The sequence below is a fragment of the Sphaeroforma arctica genome (assembly GCF_001186125.1).
Source record: "Sphaeroforma arctica JP610 unplaced genomic scaffold supercont1.607, whole genome shotgun sequence".
Classification (NCBI taxonomy): domain Eukaryota; class Ichthyosporea; order Ichthyophonida; genus Sphaeroforma; species Sphaeroforma arctica.
In genome coordinates this window covers 7,299-26,548 of record NW_014039951.1, presented here as the reverse complement: position 1 = coordinate 26,548, position 19,250 = coordinate 7,299, and the positions used below count along the sequence as shown (strand labels likewise).

The window sequence follows — 19,250 nt, the reverse complement described above, 5'->3', positions numbered from 1 at the left end:
CCATACATATATATATATATATATATATTTGTGTGTGTATATATGTATATATGTATATGTATATATATACATATATATATGTGGATGTATATTTATATATAAATATATGTAAGCATATATATATATATATAGTACATATATATTATATACATACATACATATATGTATATATATATATATATGCCATGATTTGCTATATCCTGGAAGTGACACCGTGTACTGGGCTTAAGGCCATAGAACTATCAAGATTGCCTCTGGTGGGAAGAATGTGTGCACAACTCAACGATTGTGCCTTGTGTTTGTACACGCTTGCTAAGTAAAATGCATATCATTTACTGAACGTACACACTATCTTGGTGTAGTAACGCACTCGCATCGCAATAGCACTAGTGCGCGACGCTTCCCAACATCTGTAATCCACGAGTGCTTAAACGCAATTACATGCAACCCGTTTCACTACAACAACGGATGTATGAATACTTACTTGCCATTACATGCAACCCGTTTCACTACAACAACGGATGTATGAATACTTACTTGCCATTACATGCAACCCGTTTCAGTACATCAACGGATCCATGCATACTTACATGCCAATACATGCAACCCGTTTCACTACAACAACGGATGTATGATTACTTACTTGCCATTACATGCAACCCGTTTCACTACAACAACGGATGTATGAATACTTACATGCCATTACATGCAACCCGTTTCTCTGCAGCAACGTAGCGTGCTTCACGTTCGTGTCTGGGCTGCGCTACGGCCTCTACCCCTTGGCACGCGACACCACCTCCTATCTGCTGGGAGAGACGGAGAAGTCGGCTAGCTCCATGTTTGTGGCTGGGTTGGGTGTGGGGGCGTTTGCGTTCATGATGGGTATGCCCTTCTATAACGCCAAGACGCTGTTGCAGGCGGAGGCTGGGTTGGTGGACGCACACGGGTGTCTGACCAGCGGTGCGAGGAAGGTGGGTGGGTTGTTGCAACGTTGCAGCTGGGGTGGCGGTGTGTTTGCTGTGTGTGTGTGTGCGTGCGTGTATGTATATGTGTATGCGAGCGTGTATGTATATGTGTATGTAGGTGTGTGTGTGTGTGTGTGTGAATGGGTGTGTGTGTATATGTATATTTGTACATTCGCGCATATGTTATGTGTCCCGGTGTAAATATGCACATGCATGCCTGTGCATAATCTACAGCTGTTCTATTGCCTGGTGTGTGTGTGTGTGCATGTGGTGTGCCTCTCATAAGTTGATACGGCATGCATAAGCTGGAATTCGTGTGCTGGAGAGGTGTGTGTGTATATACACAATATATATATATATATATTCTTTTGGAAAGGCTTGTACGTGTCTATAGATATAAAGAGGAAGTGGGCGAACATATATCAGTACACATACGAATCCAATTAGGGGTTGCCTATAAATTCAAATAGAGTGCATTGTTTTGTGTAAGTGTGTCTATCACTGGAAGGTGTGTGTATGTGTTGGGGTGGGTGGGGGTGGATCTAGGTACGCTCACATCTGTGGTAGTGTGAGTGTACAGCGTAAACCGCCCGTGTGAACATAACAATTACTAGTTCCACGCCTACGCAAGCATGTTGTACGGATGTGCATCCCATAAGACTAGTAGTAGTAGAGCAGACACACAAGTTCAGCTATTAGTCACCAGATCTGTCACACAGCTGCGGCTGGTGGGGTCAGGTTGTCTGTTGGGTGTGTGAGGGGTAGTGTGTACTCCAAGTAACTCGTACGTCTCAGTCCTATCTTTTTGTTTACTTGTCCATAATAGGAAAGGGTACTTTATAGCCGGCACTATCCTTAGCTAGTGAAGGGGTGGGTGGGTGAACACACTGTATCACAAAGATTCACGCTATGCGCATCTCTCACTGCGACAACCTACTCCGCGTATAAAATCATGTTAACTCCCATACTCATGTGTTACGTGTGATAGTTGGTTGGCGAATACTGTCACCTCCTATACTCGTGTGTTACGTGTGATAGTTGGTTAGTGATGTCACCTCCCATACTCATGCGTTGCGTGTGATAGTTGGTTAGTTAATACTGTCACCTCCTATGCTCATGCGTTGCGTGGGACAGTTGGTTAGTCATTACTGTCATCTCCCATACTCATGCGTTGCGTGTGATAGTTGGTTAGTTAATACTGTCGCCTTTCAAACTCATGCGTTGCGTGTGACAGTTGGTTAGTTGGCCCTTCCACTGACACGCACACCACTTATGTCCCACGTGATTGTGGTCGCGTCGGTTGACATAAGTATGTGCGTACGGGCTACAGATATCGAACCAATACTAATACTGATTTTGTCTTGTTTTGTCTGGTTCTGCCTGGTTCTGACTGTGTGTCCTCCGCCTGTGCCTGTTGCCAGGGCCATGCACGGCAGTATAGGCATCTGGGGCAAGTGTTGACCCAAGTGTACCGCTCGCAAGGGACGTCTGGTCTGTTCCGAGGGCTTACGCCGGGTGTTGCGAGAGGATCGTTGCTATCTGCAGGCCAGACCACGAGTTACGACTACACCAAGGTATGTGTGTGTATTGATAGGCACACGTGTATGCGTAGGTATGTTTTAGTATGCACACGTGTGTGTAGGTATGTTTTAGTGTGCACACTGGGGTGTGTAGGTATGTTTTAGTAGGCACACGTGTATGTGTAGGTATATTTGTTGAGTGACGTATTTGTATAATACATGGTGTTGTTGAGTGTAGATGTTTTAGATCGACAGTGCTGCAATGGTCCATAGTCTGCCTTATTAAAGCATGCCCATGACATTGTCACAATCATACCTACGTAGACACGACCACTTAGAAGAATTAAGACTTGTACATATTTAGTCAGCAGTGTGATAGCGGACGTTTGTTATATATCAACCCCTGTATGATATAGCAATAGCAACCCCTGTATTATATAGCAACTCCTGCTGTGCCATTTAAACGCACAGATAGCACAGATAGCCTCATTCTGACTTATACACCCCACGTGGATAATGTTGTGCTAAGCCTCTCTAAGCGGCTTTGGACCTTCCTCTGTGGCATCACCTAACAACAAGCACACACACAAAATGACACATGTAGTGATTCATTTGCGTATTACGTCTCCACAAACAGCCGTACGTATGCAGCAGGTGCATGTGGCTCAAGATCCAAGATCAGAAAAACCACCGGACACTCGTAGTACACCTACTCAGACATACACACACCAACTGACGCTCGTAGTACACCTACTCAGACACACACATTCCAACTGACACTCATACTATATCTACATGCGCAGACATACACACACCCCAACTGGCACCCATACTATATCTACATGCACAGACCTACATACTTAGACACGAGTTGATGGAGCAAGGCCCCGTGATGCACGTGCTGTGCAGTGTCATCGCGGCGTTCTGTGCAGCCACGCTGTGTGCACCAGCTGATCTCGTGGGCAGTCGATGGCAAACGGCCCCGTTAATGGGCAGGAAGTACACCTCTCTCGTGCACTGTGTAACTAGCCTGGCCAAGGAGGAAGGGGTATTAGGTAGGTGTGGGGACGAATGTGATAGCGGTGTTCAGTGTTTGTGGCAGTGGCTTATTCGAGAATTATATGTTGTTTGGTGTTATGGGTATGTGACGCTATAGTTGGGGCGGCTCCGAACATCGGCATAGTCATGGCGTACACACCACCCTGCCTAATGCACTAGAGCCCGGGGTCATCAATGGGCCAATTGTTGAGATGTATAAGCGTCTAATTGTTTGCTATGCGTAGTGTCATATAGCACAGAAGATTGGTTGTGGTACTGCCTATCAGTAACCCAGTGGATACTATATGCCGCCCCATGAAGACTAGTTCATGTCAGTTTACGATACTTCACATGCGGAAGCCAAACGCTTAAACACCGTGCAAACAACGTGCTGTCGTCTTACACAGTCGGGGTGGAACGAGGCTTCCCTACATTGGGCACTATCGACGAGCACGTCACGAATTGATAACAGTTTCAAACGATATTCACATGTCAATGTACCAAGTGGCATGAGGGTTCTGAAGCGAAGTGGCTGCCAAGGCCACTTTAGTCGGAATGAAACCTGTCTGCATGCTGTCAGAGTCATGTCATAAACAATCGCGAAGCAGCTGACTTCGCGCCCGCATTTATCTTTCAGAATTGGTTCGTTTCGTCCAGCGTTTTTAGTTCCAATTCCCGATTTGATCACGTTTCTTTCCTTCGTAATTTTTCAATAACCATCCCCAATTTGATCACTTATTGACATGTCTCTTCCCTTCCCAATTTGTCAATAATCATTCCCGATTTGACCACGTATTGGCATAGCCAGTCGAGTTACCTAGCACAGCAAATGTTGTCCTTCTCAGTTTTATTCTATCTCTACCTAATTCCAATATCTTTTAAACCCAAACCATTGCTACCACCTGATACCATATCCCATTTTTTTTATTTGGTTCAGTATTTTACCGCGGATGGTCTGCGCTATTCATACGCCTCGCACCAGTGTTCTGTGTGAGCGTCCCGCTGTATGAGGAATTACGGAATCGCCTTGGAATAGGATACATGGATTAAGTGGGCCTTGTATGATTGATAAAAATTAATTTAGACAACAAGACATAAAATCAGGATTTTAGCGCAATCAACTTGTAAAAATAATACCGCCCTGCTACTAGGTTTGTTGACTGACTGAGGGTGTGGTAGCGTACGTTGTAAGCATTCAATAGGTTGAGGGTGGGTGTTTAAAGTATGCGTAGAACGAACTAGAAGATTTAAAGATGCGAATATTTGGATTCAGATATAATAATTGGCAAAGTCACAACGCTTCCACAGCAAAGGTCAAAGCACCCATAACTCATCCGTTTCTCCCTCCTCATCGATTGCTCGCAATAGCTTGTAAATCTATGTCAGATCTACACACGTTTTGTTGTACTTCCTTATAGACCTATTTAAATAAATCGGAATGCGCGCGGAGATGGTTGTAGATACCAATACTCCTATTATTGAATCAGTGGACTTTGATAACCACATATATATTCAATCGTAAGGGTGACTGTACACACAAGTATCACTGCTTTTTACGCATGGGTGTGTATTTCAGTCAATGCAATTAAAAAGTAATATCTTTCCACACATACACCCCAGAGTCACACCCATGTATAGACATATCTTTATATACCAATGTATGTACATATCTATTTATCCCACCTCTATTTCCATTCACGTACAGCTTTAACCACTGGGACTGGTCAGGTGTCTTAGTACTCGGTCACTAACAGGAGACCTCGATTTCTGTACAAATTTAGTCTCAAACGGGTGTTGAAAGGTAATATATGGGATATAGACTGTAGTAGTATTATGAGTAGTTGATCTCTCTATCTGTATAGTAGAGTCTATTGCTAGTAGAGAGTAGAAGTAGAGACTCTAGTAGCAGAGAGAGTGAGAGAGAAAAGAGTCTGTGAGTGAGCTCAGTGAGCTCACGCGCAGAGGACAGTGGCTCAGACAACTTGACAATACTCACAAGAGTTATTATTAGGGTCTCTTCGAGAGTGCGAGTCATTTTGATAAATATTTTTATACCATCACAGCTGATGAGATAAGCCGGCCGAACGGAGGGCATTCGGGCGACGAGCAGTGCATTCAGATTTCAGTATTGGCTTGAAATTTCAAATTTGGTCTTTTCATTTAAACCAAAATGGCTACATTTTGGAGTTGCGAATATCTCAAATAATGAGTACTCGACCATCAGTTGAGTAAATACTTCCCATATTCTGCTTGGCTAATGGCTACAATTGCCGGAATTTTGAAATTTGGAGTATTAATTGGGACGGTCAATGAGATATCAAAAAGCCTAAGGACAATTTCAAAAATGTCAATAAAACAATAAAAAAAGTTATACGAAAAAAAAATAGTTTGACAATTGACAATTGACAATTTGACATTTCATATTTGACACTTGGGCCTGGGCACTAAACTGATGAGTCATGATCTGTCGTGATGATGAGAATGAGACTGTGAGAGTGTGAGTCTGTGACTTGTGAGTCTGGACTCTGTCTCTGTGTCTCTGTGAGTCTGCGAGATCTGAGACTGAGGGACGAGATCACGGACACGAGGTGTAAACTTTAAAAACCTATTGACATACAAAATTATAATATTTATTATACATAACCTTTTTGTATGATTCAGTAGGCTATGTATTATATTTATTAGTTTGGTCATTGGTGACTCTATTCCAAATAAGGCTATGTATCAATCGCTGGCCAGAGGCCAGTGTCTACTCGCTATGCCCACTTTAGAAAACCCATATTTGGTAGAGTAGAGTTGCGACTTGTGACTTGTGCAGTTGTGCACTTAGTTCTATTTTTACATGGCACTTTGGACTCTGATCCAGGAGTCAGTTTGCGAGAGGAGGCGCTGGCGATTTTTTTTTAGGGTTCTCTGTTTTTAAAAAAGTGGACAAATACTCCGGACTATCTGGAATTTTACTGGTACCAATCACCTAATAAAATCTCGACTTGTCCATTTATCGGTTTCGTCCCGGTCAAAATTCATCATTCTTGTCCAGTTCGTCATATGCAGCCACGACCCTGACTCTGGGCCTCTGGCTTTATTTGTTCTGGCGTGTATTTTAAACGCTATCCATTGGTCAGTTGAAAACTATTCACTTTCCTAAAATATATTTTTAGGAATATTATTCGGCGTTCGGTATGGATGCTGTGTTATCTAATTAGTTACAAAAATATAGACTAGTCCAGGATTGATCTGTTTTGGCGTGTTATTTACTCACTCTCCATTGGCTGTTTTCAAAATATATTCTCTCCCACAAACATTCTTTCAGGAATATTTTTTCGGTATTCTTAGGGTTACAGTGCTTTTTTTAATTTGTACTATAAATACCCACTGCCGGCTGTCCAGTACTCAAGCCCGCCCGGAGGTTTTGTCATTTGTGGCCTGTGGCCTGTGAGTCCGATGACGAATTGGCGATGTTTCCGCCTGTCCGGGCCAGTTGGAGTTTGGGCCGTCCGCAGTCTGACTCAGTCCGGACAGTATTCTTCAATTTTCTTTCATTTTAGAAAACCACTAACTAAATTGTATAATTGACTCCTTCGTTCTATTTATTTATTCGTTCGTTCGGAAGCTATTTTTATATTGTTTTTGTCAAAAAATATACCAGAAATTTTTTTGGAAACCAAGAGACCAGACGAAATATTATAACTTTCTAAACAGAGAAATCGAAATATTGTCCAATTCGGCAATTCCCACCGGTTTAATATCGTTATAAAGCTGTGTTATTCCGAGGTTTCTGGATGCTCTGGTAATAAGTATCAATATGTTCTTCCGAGTCTATGATAAATAAACTCCACAAAATATGGTTATATGCGGTAAAAGCATCGTAAAGTAAAATAGTAAATATACATTCATTTCACCGGTCGATATTTACTTACTTTATTTGGATTAATAACTCGGTATAACAACTCAAATAAATATAGTCAGCATACGGCAAATTTCAATCGTATTTCACAAAAAGACTTTGACATCGAAGCATTCAACATGAAGCTGCACATTCAACTAGCCGCACTGGCTTTGAGCATGGGAGCCTGCCAGGGTTGGTGGGACATTGGTCACAAAAGTATGCTGTACTTCACACCTCTATTGTTTTACCGTTTGTAGGGATCATTTTCTGGCTTGGTATGAGAAGCGTATGTGAAGTTTTAATGAGCTTGCGTGTTATTGTATTTTGCATAAAATGGAACACTGTATTTTGACATTATGTTCATTCCTCCAACTCCAGCTGCTGCCGCTATTGCTCAGCAGTTGATGAAGAATGAGCACTCGAAGAAGGTATGCCCGGCGTTCTTCAAGGTGTAATTCTAAGGTTAGAACATGTAGGCCTTCGCGTAATTGAATTTGCTGGTTGGTTGTCAATATGCCATCTCTTCGAAATGGAGATATGTAGTTTTGCTTATAGAGCCCTGGTATATATATGTAGGATGCAACTTATAATATGGGGGCTCTAGTATTGTTCTACAGCTTGCACATATTAAAATAGCTTCACTGGTTAAAAAAAATGCGCGTATGGTCTTGACTTAGTGTTCGTTTTAACATATATGGCATGCCAATCTCATATACCCCGTATGAAACCTTCTCTGTTGTAGCAAATGGCGAACATTCTCAGTTACCTTGACGCAATATACACCGACGAATCACAACCCGAGATGTGGACCGCCGGAGATCGAGACGCACAGGGCACCGTTCGACCCGAATTGCTGAGGTGAGTCACTGTCCAAGTGCTATCCATATTGGGCGAAAAATACGATAAGAATGCATGGAATAGATTTATGTGGATGGTTCATGTATATTGATGCCCGGCCCATGTTATTCTCCTCGCTTGCAGTTCTACGATGGCACAGGCGGCGAGTAACCCCGATGTAGCTAAGTACTACTACAACATGAACATCTTCGGCGAGTGGCACTACATCAACCAGAAGTATGATCCCGAGGGCCTTGACACCGAGGATACGGGTTGCAACACGGTATGTTGTTGGTTCTGTTATGATCAGCGCTTGTTAACGGTATGTTGTTGGTTCTGTTATGATCAGCGCTTGTTAATTGCAGTGAGTTGCTCTGGCTGAATTACATTCTTGTGCTTGATATAATACGACCAGTGCTTATACTTTGGCATCGCTCTTCAATTTGCTGATCCTGTGTTCAACATGCGTACTTGTTGTATCAACTGTTAAACGTTTACATAATGCACCATAAATACATGACATAACCATATGGTGTCATCTCATTCCAGGTGATCAAGGCAGTACTATAGAATGGGTAGTAGAGCTCAAATGAAATGTAACTACACTTTTCCCACTCACCATAGGCAACACAAGTGAACGCCAAAACACAATTCGAAGACATCGCTGCGGATGTGATGTCCGACTACAATGGGCGCCAGACAGCGCGCTGGTACACGCACTTTGGCACCATCATGTTAATCCATATAATCAGTGACGTACACCAGGTATGAGCTAAGTTGCTGTGGACTTGTATTGTACATGGGTATTATTTGTACCATGTGTATGTGACTTGTGCAGCAAACACGACCATTGATACCAGTACGCCGAATCGACCTCAGCACAAGTTTTCATATTTGTGAATATGGAATGGTTCTAGTACGCCGTGTACTTTTTGACTACAAACAGGCCGACACCAGTATATGACCCAAATGTACCCCAATTCAAGTCTGCATACATGGACATACTGTATGGACGTATGCAATCATACTAACCATCCTCTCTCTCTCTGTGTGTGTCCTTTCACAGCCATACCATGCAGTTGGTCGTTGCATGATGTGGGAAGGAGAGCTCGATCAGGATCTGGGTGGCAACCGCTGGACCTTTACTATGCCTGACGGCAGCTCCACTAACATGCACACCTTCTGGGATGCCGGTCAATTCTTCTGGGACTATCCCGCTCAAGGTAAGCTTGTGCTCTAGTATTCGGATGCTACGTGGGATAAACGCGTTCCTGTACATCATGCAGTATCCGTATGGCAACAATAAGCGGTTCCGGTCAAGTGCGTCATACCTTTCGCATGAACGTTTTGGATATCAGTCCGCCAATCGGGCACAACCTTGTATGAACGCACAGTACGTTATGGCCAATACAAACGCGTCCTTCTATCCGTCTGCGCCACACAGCCAAGCTGGAGGCTACAGATCCCACATATGAGAAGTTTGCGGCTGAGCTTATTGCCAAGTACCCCGTTGACACACTAGCTGCCGAAGGTTATGACACCAACTTCACAAGAGTATGTCTGTCTGTGTGCTCTAGAAATGTTTTATGTGTCTGGGGCCGAGGTTTGGCGATCATTGAGTGCGTAAGTTGTGTGCAAATGTTGACAGGGATACCCGTCTTTGTAGAATAAAACCAGACGTTCTGAAATGGATTTGTATACACAAATTTTATACTAATTAAGTTGTAAATATAATAAATGAAATATATATCTTGGAAATGTATGAAATGTGTTGTATTAATATTGCTTAGCTGTGCGTTAAACATTGAAAATGTTTATAAATGTGTTGCAAATAATGAAACGGTCATATCACATGATAGTTGGCTATATCTATCCCTATCAGTCTATATTACTGTCTCCAACGACATATGCACAGCTGAATAGCTCTAACAACATATGAATAAGCGACCAATCATCTCATTCTAATGTACCTTTCGCACCTTCTTTGATGCGTACAACCAGGATGGAGACATGACCCAGATGTCCGAAATGATGACCCAGTGGTTGCTTGAAAGTAAAACCATTGCTGAGCAGTCCTATGAGCAGGCTCCTGTTCTAGGTGGCCCCATTAATCCGGTATGTGCGAGGGAGTATAGTGCACATTTACGTACTTTATCTGTGGGTATAGTAAACATTTACGTGCTTTACTAGTGAGTATAGTACACATTTACGTACTTCATCAGTGAGTATAGCACATATTTACGTACTTTACCAGTGAGTATAGTACACATTCCGTACTTTCCCAGAGAGTACCGTACACATCCCCTAACACGACGTGTTTGTACTGTCCCATTGCGCACAGGAATACATCAACGTGTCGCACATTATCTCTGAGAAGCGAGTCACCATCGCAGGACACCGCATGGCCGCCTTCTTCGACGGACTTCTGGCCAATACAGAGTACCCCAAATACGAAGCCAAAACAACTGGCACGGAGGAGCAGGAGTTCACCAACCTCAACATCCACGTCAAGCTGTCCCAGGAGTGCAACGACATGGCAACGGTGTGTCTTCATTCAGTGACGGCTGCGATGTACGCGTCGGCGTCTGTGTTGCGTGTTGTGGGTGGAGTGGATACCATTCCTTTAGGAGGTGATAGGCATATTGCACATAGGCGTTTGTGTTCTAATACAACAGTGGCTAGATGTGATTCTCGGCTCATCTGTTACTGTTACTGTATCATTAACCAATCTCTCTCAGCAATACAACCAAGACTATATCACCATCCAATCTCTCTCAGCAATACAACCAAGACTATATCACCATCCAATCTCTCTGAGCAATACAACCAAGACTATATCACCATCCAATCTCTCTCATCAATACAACCAAGACTATATCACCATCCAATCTCTCTCAGTATTACAACCAAGACTATATCACCATCCAATCTCACTCAGCAATACAACCAAACTATATCACCATATAATCTCTCTCGGCTCACCTGTTACTGCAACTATCATCATCCAATCTCTCTCAGCAATACAACCAAGGCGCCACAGATGTATTGGGCGCTGGTAACAACACCGTGGACTTTGTCAGTGGTCTGAACGAGCCCCATCTCACGCTGTACCTGACAGACTTCCAAAACAGTCACATAAAGGACGTGGCCGCTGTAATCAACAACTTTGGTAAGCCGTACAAGCTACACGTATTCCCATACAAGCTAACCGAATTCCCATACAAGCTACCCGAATTCCCATACAAGCTACACGTATTCCCATACAAGCTACACGTATTCCTATACAAGTACACGTATCTCCATACAAGCTACACGTATCTCCATACAAGCTACATGTATCTCCACATGACCTAAAATTTTGCGCTCAGAACACACTCAACGTTCACAGGACATACACACATAACATGAGCACGAGCACGCGAGAACGAACACCCTTACCTGTTACGAATAGTTTGTTACATCGTCGCATGCCTGTACACACACGCTTATCGGACGACACGAATTGCCCTCTACAGTGTGGGCGGAGGACTGTGAGATTGTACTGGACCACGGTACTAACACAGGCACCGGCTATGCATTTTGGGACCCAAATGAAGTGCAGCCCGCCTGTCTGCGCAAAATGGCTGATGCGATCATGGAAGTCACCAAGGCATACATCGTGACACCAACGGTAGGTACCTGGGCAATATATAACCCGGACATGACACGGGGACTCGTTATTTATATATTTTATAATTATTTATCATGTATGATATAGTGCGATATATAGTTATATATTTTAGTATATAGTTGAATAGCATGTTAGTGTTATAAATAACATACATATTTAATATAATATATAATCCGACATGCAATTATATATTATATATTATATTGTATATAATTTGAATATCATACATTTGATGTCTTAAGTGCAATGCAGTGGCATGGCACTGACCAACACTGCTCAGGCCGTAAACTCGAAACGTATTCTGATACTGAACTTCCAACCAACAGGAGGAAGGACTCCCAACATGGATTGCCGACCTTCCCGAGCCAGAGCGAACGGAAAAGACTAATGCGTATTGGGATTTCGGATCACCTAACGTTGGAAGCCAATTCCAACCACATGTGACGTACGCTGCCGTGGCCTACGGAGGCGACACAAGGTAAGCTGACATGAGCTCAAATATCACTCAATAAACACACACACACACACACATATATATATATATATATATATATATATATATATATGAAGCAGATTTTGCCCTTCCTTGAGGTACATTGGGGTATTCACACAAATCCTCCCCATCCGCCTCACAGCAAGTTTGATGAAGTGGCTGAAGTAGCTGGCACTGCTGCCGGCTCGGCCGTGTGCACGTATATCGTATCAGAGATCGCCCTAGGACAAACCGGGTTGTCAGGTACCGTGCTTACGGGTTTGGATATAGCCTCAACCACTAATGTTGGGGGAGCACCCGCTGAGGCTGAGGCGTCCACTGCGGGTGAAAGCGGAGACGATTCCAGCTCAGGCACCAGCGCCGGGGTTATTGGCGGATGTGTTATCGGTATGTCTTTGATATGTGTATGTGTGTATGTATGAATGTGTGTGTGTATGTATGTATGTATGTATATGTATAGGTATTATCGTAAGTGGTCTGTACGTTCTTTTCCAATCGGGAGAGGTAGTAGGCATATGCGCCTTTCCGCCTGTGTATTTGTATGTGTGTGTACTCTACTACTTGAACGTCCCGTGTGCATGCCGTCATACAGACTCCTGTGGGCCGGCACAACACCCTCAAGTGCCCGTCCCTCACCTTTAACGTTTACCAATGCGTTTCGTCTGCAGGTGGGTTGGTTGTCGGTGCACTCATTGGCGGCGTGGCTGTGAAGATGATGTCCAAGGGTAAAAAGTCGGACGGTCCAACCGAGGAGTCTACCACCAACTTGTCCTAAGTCCTAAATCCCAGGTGCATAGCTCAGGTGCAGTTCAAGTCTTAAGTGAACCAGGTGACGTTATGTACTCCATATGAAGAAGGCGCAGTCCAGTAGCGCAACAGCCCACAGCAATGCGGCAATCTCCACAGCCGATGGCACGGGAGTACTATCAATGCGGGTGTACAAGAAGAGACTAACGGGTGAACAAGAAGAGACTAACAACCACCACCATAGCCAATGCACGAGTCAGGGCGATGGGCCCCACTTACTTAATAAAATAATCTACCTATCATGAATAAAGACCAGTTCTATCTACATATCATGAATAAAGAACAGTTCTATCTATATGTCATGAATAAAGACCAGTTCTATCTACATATTATGAATAAAGACCAGTTCTATCTACTTATCATAAATAAATACCAGTTTCATATACATATCATGAATAAAGACCAGTTCTATCTACATACCATGAATAAATACCAGTTCTATCTACATATCATGAATAAAGACCAGTTCTATCTACATATCCTAAATAAAGACCAGCTCTAGCTGTGTATTAAACGCTGTCGTATTGCAATCCCAGGTTCAGTGTTGAACATCGGCTGACTGAGGTGTAGGCAGACATTTACCACTGGCTGTGTGTCCCTGGGCAATGCCCAAAAGGGCAAGCACACGCAGCTTAACGGGTTTAATATTAATCACCAAGCTTTATGATTCCGTGGCACACACAGCGGCTTCATGCATGCGGCCAGCGTTCTATGTAGAGGTTACATATAGTATATATGTGGGATGTACATACTTTGATAACTACATATATGCATATATCAACGGGATGTTTGCGCCCATATCTATCAGTACAATCATACTATCATCTTTGTGACTCGTGCCAGTTGTTAACGGGATGTGTACGCGTTCATTTACTACCGTGATCACACCCCCATATTAATGCCGTACTCTCACCGCCTTCTATGTACTAGTACTAAAACTACCACAAATCAGTACCATACTCACACTACTATCTATATACTCGTGCATACTCTACCAAATCAATCCCATACTCACACTGCCATATATATACTCGTGCTCACACTACCATTTATTCACGCCCGTTCTGAGAGCGGACACCTTACGCCACCTCTGCATCTCCAGCAGCTTTGTGTAGTCGTGCAGCCCCTTGCGCAGGATAACCACGCTCCCCAAATGACGCGTAAGCGTAAACGACTTCTTCACTGCGGTGCTGTCGTCCAGCACGAATAGCTGTGATGTGATCATGCAGAGAGAGGTGGGTTAGGGTTGGAGTGGTGTACGCGACAGTAGAGTGAAGATTTGGATATACAGATATGGAGATATACATACATGTATGCATGTATGCATGCATACATGCATACTTACATACATGCATACATATATACAAACGAACATACATAACATACATACATACATACATACATACATACATACATACATACATACATACATACATACATACATATGTACGTACATACATACATACATACATACATATATACACACACTCATACGATGCCATGCTGAATGTACAATAGCTCATCCTGCCGTGCGGTCACACAACATCTGAACGCAGTGCTCACTATCAATTGCATCTGCGCACATACACACCCGACGATGCATGCTCACAGCCCAACACCCACATAAGACATCTGGCATAACCTGCTATGTAGATACCCAACACCATCTCAACATAGCGCTCGCTATTCGTTGCCACCAGGTGTCTGTTGGTTGCCAATGCCGGCAAGCTATACCATGTGCTTGTAAATACGTACACCAAATAAAGACACGGCACGGGCATAGAATGCATACACAATGGTAGCCCAACCCTTACATAAACACTGTTCACGCACATGGCATGACCACACACACACTCGCATGCTGTAGCTTACCCTGCTCTGTAGAGACACAACATCATCTGGGCGCAGCACGCGCTCTTCCAACGGCACCAGCTGTCCATTCGCCTCAAACACCGGAATGTCTGTACGTTGTACGTTGTGTGACGCTGCCAGCTACAGCACAGGGTGAAGGGGACGGGGGAGGTTACAGTATCGGAACACAGCCGTATACACTCGTGGGGTGTGCGTGTGGGAAGGACATACTGTACTCGCAGGCAGCTGAACCCCAAAACCCTAAATCCTAAGCCCTGGTCCCCAAGCCCTGACTTTAAACCTTAAACTTCTAACAGTGCTAACGTCATCTCTGTGATGTTTGTATTTGTACACTTGATGACGGGTACAGTACTGTCGACAGCGTGTCAAGACAGGATAGGGTGTGTGGGGGGATCAAATATATTGGAACAAGGGTGTTGCGTCATACCTTATGTAAACATAAGTATGTGAATAGCCCTATTCAATTCAAATATAAATTATAATATATATATATATATATATATAGAATGATGTGGCGCAGATGTTCTACTTCACTGGCGAAACTGCTTCCCGCTTCTTGCGCTCCTACTTAACGTCCATTCATATCACACAGCAAACCGCATCTCCGACTAACCAGCGCCGAGTCAAACTTCAAATACTCCAAACCTTAAACCCTCAATACGACAAAGCCAAATCAAAACTTTCAATATAATTTTGAACCATCAGGACAGTCACACCGGCTGCTTATGAACCGTGCCCGTGGCCTATGCACTTTCGTTCCAAAACGATTTGTTCATACGCACATCTATCAACTTTCACTCACAACAGAGCGGTGCTCCAAATACAGATCACATGATATCGTACTACCCTCCCTACCTCTTCATCGAGTGCGCATGCAAACTCTTTGCGCTCGGCCTTCTGTTTATATCTCTTTTGGTATAGTTTCGCCTTAAAGGATACTTTTTGGTTGCCTCCCTGCAAGTGACCCATGGTACAAAATCACACACGTGCGTGGTCAGCTTTTGATCTACAAAAACACACATGCACACACGCACGTACACATACATGCACACACATGTATATATATATATATATATATATATATATATAGTGTGTGTGTGTGTGTATATATATATATATATATATATATATATATATATATTATTATATATATATATATATACATATACTATATACATATTTATATATTTATATATATATATATATATCATCACGCATATGTACATGCAAGCATGCAAACCCTATACATGACAATAAAGCTCTATTACTGAGTATTAGTGAATGAACAAAATGGTCATTCCAAAGCATATACCCTTCCAACAAAATCCCGAATCATGCCCTTATCTACCATCAATACACGGAAATCAAGGCTCGCACGTGTGTACATCAACAATAACTAGCACTCCAATACGTTCATCACACCCACCCCGGAACACCTCGAAGAAACACTACATCCCATCTCGCTTCAGGCATCTTGTATACTGACCTGTTCATGTAGCGGAGACTTGAAACGCGTTCGCAGTAACTCAATGGCCTTCTGTCGGTTTGGCTCTGTGATCTGTGGTGAACAGGCGCAGAGGTGCAGCGCAACAGCATTGGAAGACGTGTTACGAAGTGATTGGGTTATAATCGCACACGTTGGCCTGTTGTCAAATGATAAGCTACGTGCAGGTTAAAGACTACCAGCCATTAATCCTGTCTGTATCAGCGTCTGGGTGTGTGTGCATACGAATACGATCCCACAAACCCTATGCCAGTTGACAAACCCTATGCCGCCAGTTGCAGATCCGCACCACTCGTTGTACGCCCACACACACACAGCCACGCACATACACCGATCTACTAAAACCCTAAAGCCCCAAAACTCAAAACCCAAAACCCCATAAAAGCCCAAAAATCGGCAAAAGGGACAGGCACGAGGCCAAACCCCGGGCTACACATACATCTCCTGCGAGTTTCTTGTATATGTTTCGGTTGTCGATGACATGCTCCAACAGTTTCTCCTCAATGGCCGCAAGCCATGTGACGTACTCGTCAAACAGAGCGTTGGGTTGCTGTCCGGGTATCAACGGCTTATCGGTGACCACGCACTCCTGTGCGAAGGATGAGCCAGGCAAGGGATCAGATGATGGTAATACAACAACACTTATGATGATAATACAACAACACTTATGATGATAATACAACAACACTTATGATGATAATACAACAACACTTATGATGATAATACAACAACACTTATGATGATAATACAACAGCACTTATGATGGTAATACAACCACACTTATGATGATAATACAATAACACTTATGATGATAATACAACAACACTTATGATGATATTACAACAACACGCCACCGCACAGACAGACTGGATGTTGCGCATGAGCCTCTACAGCTACAGTAGATCTCTTCGAAAGCTTGTGCAAACCGACGTCGCTTGCTATAATTCACACAGGCATGCAAGCAGCGGCGCGTTAGAGGTACACGAATAGTATGTGGGCCAACCAACAGCTTCGCAGCGCTCACACACCCACAGTTCGATAATTCAGAAGCCTGTCTAATCTAAACACATGCGATACACTGGCCTTCAGTTGAGATGCAATTATGAAGTAGCAGCACAGCCCATCACACTACGAACGCCTGTGCTAAAACAGCCCACCCCACTACGAACACATGTGCTAAAACAAACCACCATACTACGAACGCCTGTGCTAAAACAACCCACCACCCCTACGAACACCTGTGTTAAAACAACCCACCACCCTACGAACACCTGTGCTAAAACAGCCCACCACACTATGAACACCTGTGCTAAAACAACCCACCACACTACGACCACCTGTGCTAAATCAACCCACCAAACTATGAACACCTGCGGCACACACCTGCGTGGCCTTGTGGAAATTGACTACGTTGCCCTTGTGGTCGATTGATCCCATGTTGCCTTTCAGCCCTGAGAATGTATTAATTCGACAGGAGAGTGTATTGATACGAGTAGGAATGTATTAATACGACAGGAGAGTGTATTGATACGAATAGGAATGTATTAATACGACAGGAGAGTGTATTGATACGAATAGGAATGAATTAATACGACAGGAGAGTGTATTAATACGAATAGGAATGTATTAATACGACAGGAAAGTGTATTGATACGAATAGGAATGAATTAATACGACAGGATAGTGTATTAATACGACAGAAGAGTGTATTGATACGAATAGGAATGTATTAATACGACAGGAGAGTATATTAATACGAATAGGAATGTAATAATACGACAGGAGAGTGTATTGATACGAATAGGAATGAATTAATACGACAGGACAACATGTGTGGGATACATCATGTGGTATGTAAACACGATGTCACGGCTGAAAAGGGTTTATACAGACTACAGTACATGCAGCGTGTATAGCAAGATGGCAACGAATTCAGCATAATCACACACATTCGCATATATATATGTATATATATTTCAATACACAGAACACTTTTATGACATACGTATACACATGTCAAGGATGCTCAGAAATGTGTGCACGCACATATAAAAAAGTGTACGTACACTGCACATACACAGCACGCGTGCAACGGTAAGGTACGATATGCTCATGCTATAATGTGTGTGTATACTAATCAGACTGTGACCATGCACATATTGGCGTACAGGGCCATGTACACACACATACACATTTATGTGTTGATACAAAAGACACCAACACCGATGAAAACAATAAAAAATACATGCGACGTAATATGAGACACATGAAACTTTCATTCTAGCATGGTGTTCGTGCATATGTGACCTACAAACATACAGTCAAATAAGACGTGTACTTCATATACAGTACGAACCAGGACATACTCCCATAGAACTCTGTTACGAACTCTATGAATGTGACAAGTACATACATGAATCCTCAAATCCACATACAAAATCCCTCACAAAGCAACATAGAACTATGCCTCCGCACTCATCTCTGCGACTTCTGCTGCATATACACTCTCACATATTCCCACACCCACCCCCCCCCCCCCCCCACACACACACACACCACACACACCATATATATATACATACTACTACACTACCACACGTACTACCGACCGACCACCTCCGTCCGACGGGTACGGTAGTGGTCGGTCGGTAGGAC

At 43.3% G+C, this 19,250-nt stretch overlaps 3 protein-coding genes across 3 annotated transcripts; 2 read left to right on the top strand and 1 right to left on the bottom strand.

Annotated features, from left to right (window-relative positions):
* Positions 1–680: 680 nt before the first annotated feature.
* SARC_07558 (hypothetical protein) lies at positions 681–4,640 on the top strand (the record flags this gene model as incomplete). The annotated part of the gene is made up of 4 exons (XM_014298497.1): positions 681–971; positions 2,387–2,539; positions 3,336–3,540; positions 4,461–4,640. 4 exons carry the CDS (start codon positions 681–683, stop codon positions 4,571–4,573), a joined length of 762 nt encoding a protein of 253 aa, XP_014153972.1. The 3' UTR covers positions 4,574–4,640.
* A 2,887-nt stretch (positions 4,641–7,527) lies between these two features.
* SARC_07557 (hypothetical protein) lies at positions 7,528–13,501 on the top strand. Its single transcript, XM_014298496.1, has 14 exons — positions 7,528–7,628; positions 7,791–7,840; positions 8,155–8,270; positions 8,394–8,532; positions 8,874–9,014; positions 9,316–9,472; positions 9,694–9,803; positions 10,251–10,364; positions 10,591–10,791; positions 11,268–11,418; positions 11,765–11,919; positions 12,246–12,397; positions 12,555–12,799; positions 13,081–13,501. Exons 1-14 carry the CDS (start codon positions 7,550–7,552, stop codon positions 13,185–13,187), a joined length of 1,917 nt encoding a protein of 638 aa, XP_014153971.1. The 5' UTR covers positions 7,528–7,549; the 3' UTR covers positions 13,188–13,501.
* A 748-nt stretch (positions 13,502–14,249) lies between these two features.
* On the bottom strand, positions 14,250–18,047 carry SARC_07556 (hypothetical protein). Its single transcript, XM_014298495.1, has 6 exons — positions 17,979–18,047; positions 17,035–17,184; positions 16,578–16,649; positions 15,947–16,045; positions 15,092–15,211; positions 14,250–14,429 (listed from the first exon to the last, which is right to left on the bottom strand). The coding sequence occupies exons 1-6, from the start codon at positions 18,030–18,032 to the stop codon at positions 14,262–14,264; spliced, it is 663 nt and encodes a 220-aa protein (XP_014153970.1). The 5' UTR covers positions 18,033–18,047; the 3' UTR covers positions 14,250–14,261.
* Between the last annotated feature and the right edge of the window lie 1,203 nt (positions 18,048–19,250).

Excerpts from the sequence above, each read along its gene's own strand:
- SARC_07557 (XM_014298496.1), top strand. The coding sequence starts at position 7,550 with ATGAAGCTGCACATTCAACTAGCCGCACTGGCTTTGAGCATGGGAGCC. Across the intron at positions 9,804-10,250 it reads ATGACACCAACTTCACAAGA|GATGGAGACATGACCCAGAT; the intron begins GTATGTCTGTCT and ends GCGTACAACCAG. Across the intron at positions 12,800-13,080 it reads TATTGGCGGATGTGTTATCG|GTGGGTTGGTTGTCGGTGCA; the intron begins GTATGTCTTTGA and ends TTTCGTCTGCAG.
- SARC_07556 (XM_014298495.1), bottom strand. The coding sequence starts at position 18,032 with ATGGGATCAATCGACCACAAGGGCAACGTAGTCAATTTCCACAAGGCC. Across the intron at positions 17,185-17,978 it reads ATTTCCACAAGGCCACGCAG|GAGTGCGTGGTCACCGATAA; the intron begins GTGTGTGCCGCA and ends TCCTTCGCACAG. Across the intron at positions 16,046-16,577 it reads AGTCTCCGCTACATGAACAG|GGAGGCAACCAAAAAGTATC; the intron begins GTCAGTATACAA and ends GGTCACTTGCAG.